At 45.3% G+C, this 10,107-nt stretch overlaps 1 protein-coding gene across 13 annotated transcripts in view; it reads right to left on the minus strand.

Moving 5' to 3' along the window:
- Positions 1–9,963, minus strand: part of PIGF (phosphatidylinositol glycan anchor biosynthesis class F) — a 37,499-nt gene extending 27,536 nt beyond the window's left edge. For 7 of the 13 annotated variants that reach the window (XM_084829003.1, XM_084829001.1, XM_084828997.1 and 4 more), the window contains exons 1-4: positions 9,298–9,946; positions 4,202–4,452; positions 2,558–2,649; positions 278–394 (exon numbers count right to left, since the gene is read on the minus strand). In XM_084829003.1, coding sequence (XP_084685129.1) covers positions 278–394; positions 2,558–2,649; positions 4,202–4,429 — 437 coding nt within the window. In that variant the 5' untranslated portion in view covers positions 4,430–4,452; positions 9,298–9,946. Of the gene's footprint in view, positions 1–277; positions 395–2,557; positions 2,650–4,201; positions 4,453–9,297 lie in introns of all 13 variants that reach the window. The other 6 variants (XM_084829000.1, XM_084828998.1, XM_084828995.1 and 3 more) reach the window with 2 other exon arrangements.
- Positions 9,964–10,107: the final 144 nt, after the last annotated feature.

The raw sequence follows: 10,107 nt of genomic DNA on the forward strand, positions 1-10,107 counted from the left end.
TTTTGGACTACAACTCCAATTATTACTGCTCATTGGACATGCTGGCTAGGGATGATGGGAGCTGCTCTCCATATGTTTTAGATTACATCAGGTCAAGGAAGGCTGTACTAGGTTGTTCAACAGCCAGATTTTGTCCTGGAGGCAGATTTTCATTAGGCTTATCCTCATTTTACATTTTCTATGGAATTGGATTTAATGGAGTTTCCGAAATCACATGTGACACATTTCAGTTGCATTCATGGCACTGCCAAATGAGAACACCTGAGCACCTACTTACCCATTTTTACTGAACACTCTGAGCCACACTTGAATGTTTGGCCCCAGCAAACACAAACAGTGCAGAGTAGTAAATGTGGACAGTAGAACTGCAAATAAGAAGGTCTCCAGGACTGACCTGGAAAGAAAGGATGCAACAATAACAACAAAAATCGGTGAAGCTATTGTAAAAGTCTGTCTTGCAAAAACACAACAGAAAGGACACTATAAAATTTCATTTCTTTAACTTCCATAAGGAAACACGCAGCATAATAGGTAAAGTACAGTGTCAGGAACAGTAGGATTTAAAACACCAGCCATGTTCAGATGCCACAATAAACTGTAGCAATGGGAATGAGGTTAGTTCTCCTCCTAAGCTTGCATGTTCCTTCCTTCAGCGCAGCCACAAGGAGATCAGAAGTTTTTGCTACCAATTTCAATTGACCAGTTTACCATTACATCCAAACCCTAAACTGTGGTTAATTTTAATTATGCTTCGTTGAAATAAGCCAGCTTCAGACACCATGGTTTCAAGTAAGCTCATTCAAACAAATCTGTTAAGATGAACCACATTTTGTCAGGCTCAGACCACAACTGTGGTTAATCAAAACCAAAAGTGAACATTTCCAGATTCTTCCTCATGTCCACACCAGGAGGTGAGCATGTAAGTTTGGGAAAAGGCTAGGCTCATTCTTGTCTTAAGCCATTGCTTATTGTAATGTCCAAATGCAGACAGCACCACAAACAAGGATAGTTAGTGTAAGAAGTCCTTATTTTTTTCACTCAGCAGTCCCACTAATGTTCCCCCCCCACCGCCCCAAGACTATTTTCCAGTTTTAATAATTTGCCCTTGGAGAGTAATGAGCAGTGGCCATTGTCAAGAGAGAGCTTCTGGAGCATGCCACCAAGAACTCCCTAGAAATTAAGACCTTCCTTATCACACCCACACTCAAAGATATACAAATTGGTGTAACATAAGTTTACTCTCTGGTTCATGCTTTCAAAATCAACCATTGCTTTAAGGTACTTCCAAGTCTTAAATTCTTCCTCATTACCGCACATCGTTTTCAAATGGTACACGCTCAGATTCTTTAAGCCCTCAGGCTTGCTCGAGAGCAAGTCCCTAGTTCTGACTGAAGTGCTCAGTGTGGGACTAGACTAGGAGTTGGCAACCTGGCACCCGCCAGATATTTTGGACTATAACTCCCATCAACCCCAGCCAATGGTCATGGATTGTGGGACTTGTAGTCCAACAACATCTGGAGGGCACCAGGTTGCCTAGTCCTGGTCTAGGTTGTACCACTTCAGGTTGGAAATGGAGGAATTCATGCTCCTCCAGAAAACTAAATTCCCTCCACGCAGAAAAACTAGATGTCAGGGAGAAGAGGTATAGCAGGAGTGATGGGCCAGATTCTATTTTGGAGAAGCAGTTGGGGGCCGCATTCCAGTGGTGGGCAGAGCTGAAGGCAAAAGGGGTGGGGCAAAAAATACCATCCTATTTTAGCTTAACCTTCTTACTGCCAGTAACTCGGCCTTAGGAGAGGCGGTTCCACCTTTTAGAATGGGGGTAAAACTGCACAAAATCCAGGAAACCACAACGTAATCAGTGGTTGGGGGAAAGAGGTGTGGCCACCTGGGGAACCCCAGAAGACCAGATCTGGCTCCCAGGTCTGAGGTTCTGCACCCTTTGGCCGAGCCTTCTCCCTGTCACGCTAATTTTTTATGTGCAGCAAGGAGTGTCATTTGTTTTGGTTTGAAGGAGCATTCTGTCCACGCAGTTTCAGCATTTACTTGTACAAAATTGACGGAAAAACAACAGAAATGTTTAGAAACCATTTCGCTAGTGCACGCCATCTGTAAAATGGGCAGATTTTTTACCATGTTTTCTTAATTGACCAATTTTACACATCCTTAATTCCTTGATCATATTATATATATGCATGTTATATGTTTTGTGGATGAGATCATGTGCTTGAGTTCCTGACTCTGCACATAGTTCTACTTCTTGTCTTGTGCTGGTGGCCCATTGTGCCAGGGTAGATTGATAGCGATGGTCTCATCTGTGGGAGCTGACCTTCTCCTCAAGTTAGAATTCCATTCCTGATTCAATCATGTAAGCATACACCTGCAATCTGAAGTGGTACAGCCCCCAGTGAGAACTAGGCCACAACTGTTTGTGACTTATTACCAAGTCACCATGGATAAGATTGCAGCTTTAAAGGATCCAACTGGGTCCAAATGACTAAACACAGAACATCTGGCTTTATGATTTACCGTGAAGATGAGATTTTCAGAGACTTACTCTATTAGTGGTGCTCCATAAAGAACAATGATTCCATGGAACAGGATACAAGACATGAAGAAGTATACACAGCATCTTAGAAACCTCGCAACCTTTTAAATAAAAGAAAAAGACTTTAATATGTGTTATTTATTTATATAGTGCAATCAGCACACATGGTACTTCATACAAGAGGACAGCTCCTTGCCCCAAGGCCCATGCAACCTAAAAATTCAACACAGACAGGGGAAACGACAGAGGTGGTGAGGCAGGGCTAAACAGGAAAGCAATATGCATTGCTAAAACGTTTTCTGGGTGTATATACATACACACACACACACACACACAGGCTATTGCCGTATCTTGAGACTAATGGTCTATGTAGCGATCCCTAATTGGCTATCCCCAATGGCTGCAGCTCTCTGGGAGATCAGACAGGAGTCTGCCCCAGTCCAACCCCTAAGGTCCTCTTTAAACCTGGAAATGCAAAGAACCAAACATGGGGCATTATAAAATAAAGCTTAATGAGGTTATGGGCTTCTTCACATGGAGCTTTGATCCTGCTATTGAGATTGCTCACTCGCAGAAGTTTGTGGGTCCTTTAGATGACATCATCAACCTCCAGGGCGCCTCCCACACTTCATGACCTTTATCTTCAATCTTTTAAAAAATGGAATAATGAGCTATCAAATTACAGCGCTTGAGTCTCCTCCATGAAAAAGGAAAAGCTGCAATAAAAGGAGCTAGACCAATTAAATATATGGAAGACTCAGATAAGGGGGGAAAAGTGGGGGAGGAAGCGCATGTAAAGGGAGTCCATCATGATCCTGCATTTAAAACAAAAACAGAAAGCCCCATCTTAAATGCGGGATTTTAGGCTGGTGTAGAGATGCTCTATATCACTGCAACCCCAATCTTGCTCCACGGAGCAGAGAACTTGACTACTATTTAACAGTTTGACTGAATTGCCACATATTAATTAGAGAAAGGCAAATCCTACTCTCTATAATAGAAATAAAAGAACTTTTACTGTGCAATCCTATACATGCCTACTTAGAAGTATGCCCCACTGAGTGCAATGGGACTTACTCCCAGGTATATATAGGATTAATGGAGGAGAAGGCTAACAAAGGCTACTCGTCCTGGTGGGCATATGCTACCCCTGGGCTCAGAGGCACTATGCCTATGTACACCAGTTGCTGGGGAACATGGGCGGGAGGTTGCTATTGCACTCATGTCCTACTTGTGGGTTTCCCACAGGCATCTGGTCACTCTGTGAACAGAATGCAAGACAAGACGGACCTTGGTCTGTTCCAGCACAGCTCTTCTTATGTTCTTAGGATTGCATCCTTAATTATTTACAGGGTATGATGGTTAAATATTTTCTAATTTTTTGAGAGACAGCTGGTGTAGAGTTCTGTTTGAGACACTAAGGTTTAAGACCAAATGTCCTCAGTTCAAATCTGTTCTCAGCTATGAACTTATTAGGCAGCTGAAAGCAAGCCTCTTTTTTCTCATGCTCACCTTCCCATCTGGCCTACCTTGCAGGACTGTTGTAAGGATTATAACAATAATGTATGTAATGCATTTTAAAGACATGAAAAGTGCCAAGTATTATTTTTATCCACAACATAACAATTACATTTGAACAGGATTAAGACTTACTTTGTGGGCAAGCGAAGTTCTTCTAGTAGATGGATTTGGTTTAAGAATGATATGCAAAATTATATTTACAGTACCAACACTTGCTGAACAGATGCACAACCATGTCAGGTGTGTTGCCAAGATTGAGAAGTTCTCCAAAAACAGAGAGGGAATGATAGTTGTTAGAATAATGGAAAATATACTGATGACATTGGCAGAAAGCAGCCTCTTTATTTCTTTATCTTTCATGGTGTTCTCTCTTCAATCTCCACCTGAGAAGCAAATTAAGGCATTTATGTTCTTATATATATTGAATGCAATGCTCCTTACAAAATGAAGATATTTTAGAATGGTAGCATGGAAATCTAAACTGATCCAAGGTTGAATTTGAACATGGTATGGTTTTAAATTAAACTAAAATCAACAGTATAACCCTAAAGAAAAAGCAGCAGTCTGATACACATTTACTTTCGAGTTAGTTCTGTTAAACTCAGCAGACAGCGCTGGCTCTTCAGCTTAGGAACGGGGATGAGCACCGCACCCTAGGGACACCTTTACCTTTTTATTTACATTTGAGTAAACAAACATAGGATCAGGCTAGATGGTATTTAGAAAAGTAACAGAAAGAAGAGGGATTGGGATGCATCAGAAATGCCTGTCATGGGTCCAGAAGTTGAATGAGATGATTCGCTAGGTTCCCACAAACTCTGTGGGTTGGATACAAATTTAAGCTGGATTGACTACACTGGCAGAAGTGGACGTCCCTGCCTGTCCTTCCCACAGCAGCCTCTCCAGCCCCCTGAAAATGTTACCCAGAGAGTCAGGAGACCCTCCCAAATGGGATGAGCTGTGGTGTGTGGGGGAGGGGGATCCCCCAAAGTTTGGCGGAGGTACCTTCCACAACTCCAGCAAAGGAGATCGTTACCTTGTCGTGGTGCTGGAGCTTGAGCACCTCAGTGACGTCATGAGCTAAACCGTGAAGGGACACCCAAGACGGGAAGGTCATGGCAGAGAGGTCAGACTAAATGTGATCCCTGGGGAAGGAAATGGCAACCCACCCCAGTATTCTTGCCATGAAAACTAAATGGATCAGTACAACCAGAGATATGTCGGTATACCATCGGAAGATGGGATGCCCAAGTCGGAAGATGGTCAAAATGCTACTGGGGAGGAACAGAGGATAAGTTCAACTAGCCCCAGATGTGATGACGCAGCTAGCTCAAAGCCGAAAGGACGGCTAGCAGCCAACGGTGCTGGTGGTGAACGACGAATCCGATGTTGTAAGATCAACACACCATAGGAACCTGGAATGTAAGATCTATGAGCCAGGGCAAATTGGATGTGGTTATTGGGGAGATGTCAAGATTAAATATAGACATTTTGGGTGTCAGTGGACTGGAATGGGCCACTTCACATCAAATGACCACCAGATCTCCTACTGTGGACAAGAGGACCACAGAAGAAATGGAGTAGCCTTCATAATTAAAAATAAAGTGGCTAAAGCAGTGCTTGGATACAATCCAAAAAATGACAGAATTATCTCAATTCGAATTCAGGGTAAGCCATTTAACATCACAGTGATCCAAATATATGCCCCAACCACCGATGCTGAAGAAGCAGAAGTAGATCAGTTCTATGAGGATCTGCAGCACTTACTGGATAGTACGCCAAAAAGAGATGTTATTTTCATTACAGGAGACTGGAATGCTAAGGTGGGTAGTCAAACGACACCTGGAATTACAGGCAAGCATGGTCTGGGAGAACAAAATGAAGCAGGACATAGGCTGATAGAATTTTGCCAAGACAACTCACTGTGCATAACAAACACTCTCTTCCAACAACCTAAGAGACGACTTCATACATGGACTTCACCAGACGGTCGACACCGAAATCAGATTGACTACATCCTTTGTAGCCAAAGGTGGCGGACATCTATGCAGTCGGTAAAAACAAGACCTGGAGCTGATTGTAGTTCAGATCACGAACTTCTTATTGCACAATTTAGAATCAGACTAAAGAGAATAGGGAAGACCCACAGATCAGTTAGATATGAGCTCACTAATATTCCTCATGAATATGCAGTGGAGGTGAAAAATAGATTTAATGGACTAGATTTAGTAGATAGGGTCCCAGAAGAACTATGGACAGAAGTTCACAACATTGTTCAGGAGGCGGCAACAAAAAACGTCCCAAAGAAAAAGAAAACCAAGAAGGCAAGATGGCTGTCTGCTGAGACACTGGAAGCAGCCCAAGAAAGAAGGAAAGCAAAAGGCAACAGTGATAGGGGGAGATATGCCCAATTAAATGCAAAATTCCAGAGGTTAGCCAGAAGAGATCAGGAATTATTTTTAAACAAGCAATGCGCGGAAGTGGAAGAAGATAATAGAATAGGAAGGACAAGAGACCTCTTCCAGAAAATTAGGAACATCGGAGGTAAATTCCAGGCAAAAATGGGTATGATCAAAAACAAAGATGGCAAGGACCTAACAGAAGCAGAAGAGATCAAGAAAAGGTGGCAAGAATATACGGAAGATCTGCATAGGACGGATAATACTATCGGGGATAGATTTGACCGTGTGGTCAGTGAGCTAGAGCCAGACATCCTGAAGAGTGAGGTTGAATGGGCCTTAAGAAGCATTGCTAATAACAAGGCAGCAGGAGATAACAGTATCCCAGCGGAACTGGCTGTCAAGGTGATGCATGCCATATGCCAGCAAATTTGGAAAACACAAGAATGGCCAACAGATTGGAAAAAAGCAACTTATATCCCCACACCAAAAAAGGGACGCACCAAAGAATGTTCAAACTATCGAACAGTGGCACATATTTCACATGCCAGTAAGGTAATGCTCAAGATCTTGCAAGGTAGACTCCAGCAATTCATGGAACAAGAATTGCCAGATGTACAAGATGGGTTTCGAAAAGGCAGAGGAACTAGAGACCAAATTGCCACTATCCGCTGGATAATGGAGAAAGCCAGGGAGTTTCTATTTTATTGACTATTCTAAAGCCTTTGACTGTGTGCATCATAACAAATTGTGGCAAGTTCTTGGTGGTATGGGGATACCAACTCATCTTGTCTGCCTCCTGAGGAATCTGTATAACGACCAAGTAGCAACGGTAAGAACAGACCACGGAACAACGGACTGGTTTAAGATTGGGAAAGGAGTTCGGCAGGGTTGTATACTCTCACCCTACCTATTCAACCTGTACGCAGAACACATCATGCGACACGCTGGGCTTGATGAAGCCAAGGCTGGAGCTAAAATCGCTGGAAGAACATTAACAATCTCCAATATGCAGATGATACCACTTTGATGGCTGAAAGTGAGGAGGAGCTGAGGAACCTCATGACGAAGGTGAACGAAGAAAGTGCAAAAGCTGGGTTGCAGTTCAACCTCAAAAAAATAAAGATTATGGCAACCAGCTTGATTGATAACTGGCAAATAGATGGAGAAAACATGGAGGCAGTGATAGACTTTGTCTTTCTAGGCGCAAAGATTACTGCAGACGCTGACTGCAGCCAGGAAATCAGAAGACGTTTACTCCTTGGGAGGAGAGCAATGACAAATCTTGATAAAATAGTGAAGAGCAGAGACATCACACTGACAACAAAGGTCTGCATCGTTAAAGCAATGGTATTCCCTGTAGTAACCTATGGCTGCGAGAGCTGGACCATAAGGAAGGCTGAGTGAAGGAAGATAGATGCTTTTGAACTGTGGTGCTGGAGGAAAATTCTGAGAGTGCCTTGGACTGCAAGAAGATCAAACCAGTCCATACTCCAGGAAATCAAGCCAGACTGCTCACTTGAGGGAATGATATTAAAGGCAAAACTTAAGTACTTTGGCCACATCATGAGAAGACAGGATACCCTGGAGAAGATGCTGATGCTAGGGAAAGTGGAAGGCCAAAGGAAGAGGGGCCGACCAAGGGCAAGATGGATGGATGATATTCTGGAGGTGACGGACTCGACCTTGGGGGAGCTGGGGGTGGCGATGGCCAACAGGAAGCTCTGGCATGGGCTTGTCCATGAAGTCACAAAGAGTCGGAAGCGACTGACCGAATAAACAACAACAACAGCACCTTCCACAAACAGAGCCCAGCCTCGCACTGAAGGGAGGTCCTGGATCCAACCCTATAGATACATTCTGTCTGAGCTAAATGCTTCTACAGGTATTCCTAATACACCAAAATAAAACAAAATCTGCTCTTATAGAAATATGTGTTATTTAAACTAGTTCATCTTCTTGAGGGTGTCTCTTAACTCTATATTTGCAAGAAGCTATAAATGAACCACAGGCAATTAAGTACTCCATCACACTTTCTACTGTGATATCCTTTCTCTAGATCAGGGGTGGATAGAAAGTTGATCTCCAGATGTTTTAGACTTCAATTCCCAGCATTCCTGACCACTGGCCATGCAGGCAAGGAGGCAAGTCCAAAACATCTGGAGGTTGACCTTTATTTCACCCCTGCTCTAGAGAAGTTGGTGCCCTCAAAATTACTTGACAGGTTTTCCTACAGGCATTTCTAGATCAGATTTATGCTCATACAGGCAGAGAAAAATGAGGATCATGCAAGGTGGTGAAACAAACTTTGAACAAATGGCTAGAGCGCGTAAGGCAGCCTTCCCCAACCTGGTGCTCTCCAGATGTTTTGGATGACAACTCCCAGCATTCCTGACCCTTAGCCATCCTGGCTGGGGCAGATAGGAGCTGTAGTCCAAAACATCAGGAGAGCGCCAGGCTGTGGCTGATGGGAAAGGCTGGTATAAGGACTACAGAGGTTTACGGGGGAGAGAAATTGCACACAGGCCAAGGGAAGAATTGTGGTCACGCAGAGTTGGGGCCTCTGCAAACGAACAGCAGTTTTAAAGCCAGAATTAAATTGGTTCATGTGTAGGGAAACAGTTGGCCACCATTGTTTGGGAGTCCCTCAACATCTACCCATAGAAGTGGCTGCCAGGCCACAGCAGTGATCTCCTCCCAACCACCCTGTGGTCTAGGGTAGGTTAATTCCAAAGCACCCCTGCCTCAGCTGGACTGGAGCAGGAAATTGCCTTGGGTGCAGAGTCACAACAGAGCAGATCCCTCTGGGCACTGGATGCATCTCCGTACCAGTCACTGTTCAGAAGTGGCCCCTTCCAAGCGGCCTCCACCAGTGTGCGCGCAAGGGTAACTCTGCCCTGTCTTCACAGGGGATACTTAAGCGAGCTGGGGCACGATTACGCACGTTTAGGCAGACAACTGTCCTACAACGCCCAGTGTGCCCCAGCCAGCTATGCTGGAAGCTGTAGGCCATTTTTCTGCCTAAACATGCACAGGTGGGTGCCCCTCATTGCAGGGCTGCGGGAGTCGTAGGGCTTCTTTTCCTGCTTGGACGTGCGTAGAATTGCGCCCCGAATTAAAGCACCGCGGAGGGGTCTCTTCGTAAACGAATGGTCGGTTCTTCCAAGAAGAATAAGGAGCAGCAGTGAGCGACCAGCTGCCCCGTGCCTGCCCTGCCCTGCCCTGCCCTGCCCTGCCCTGCCCCGTACAGCCACAGGAGCGCGTGTTCTCGGATGCGGGCTGTTTAGGAGAGGCGAGAGGCTGAGCACCCGGGCTGCTGGAGGCAGGACACAGGGCTCCAGAGGGCACGGGGGCACCGCCGCCATACCTGTCCGTCTTCCTGAAGCCAGTGGGCGGGGCCCCGCGAGAGCCGTCATAGGTCACCAGGAGACGGACTCCACCCTCCCTGCAGCCGCCGCCGCCGCCTCCTACGAGACGCACCGACCCGGCACCGTCAGCGCGCTTTACGTCGTGCCTTCCGTACGTCACGCAAGCGGCCGGCCCCTTCGGCGTTCTCAGCCAATAGGCGCGAGGAAGGGCGTGGGGGAGGGGGAGGAGTGAACCCGGAAGAGGAAGCTCAGGCGGCCGCCGCCGGAAGTT

This window comes from Heloderma suspectum, chromosome 1, assembly GCF_057233095.1.
Source record: "Heloderma suspectum isolate Gila_16-S chromosome 1, 16-S_ref, whole genome shotgun sequence".
Classification (NCBI taxonomy): domain Eukaryota; kingdom Metazoa; phylum Chordata; class Lepidosauria; order Squamata; family Helodermatidae; genus Heloderma; species Heloderma suspectum.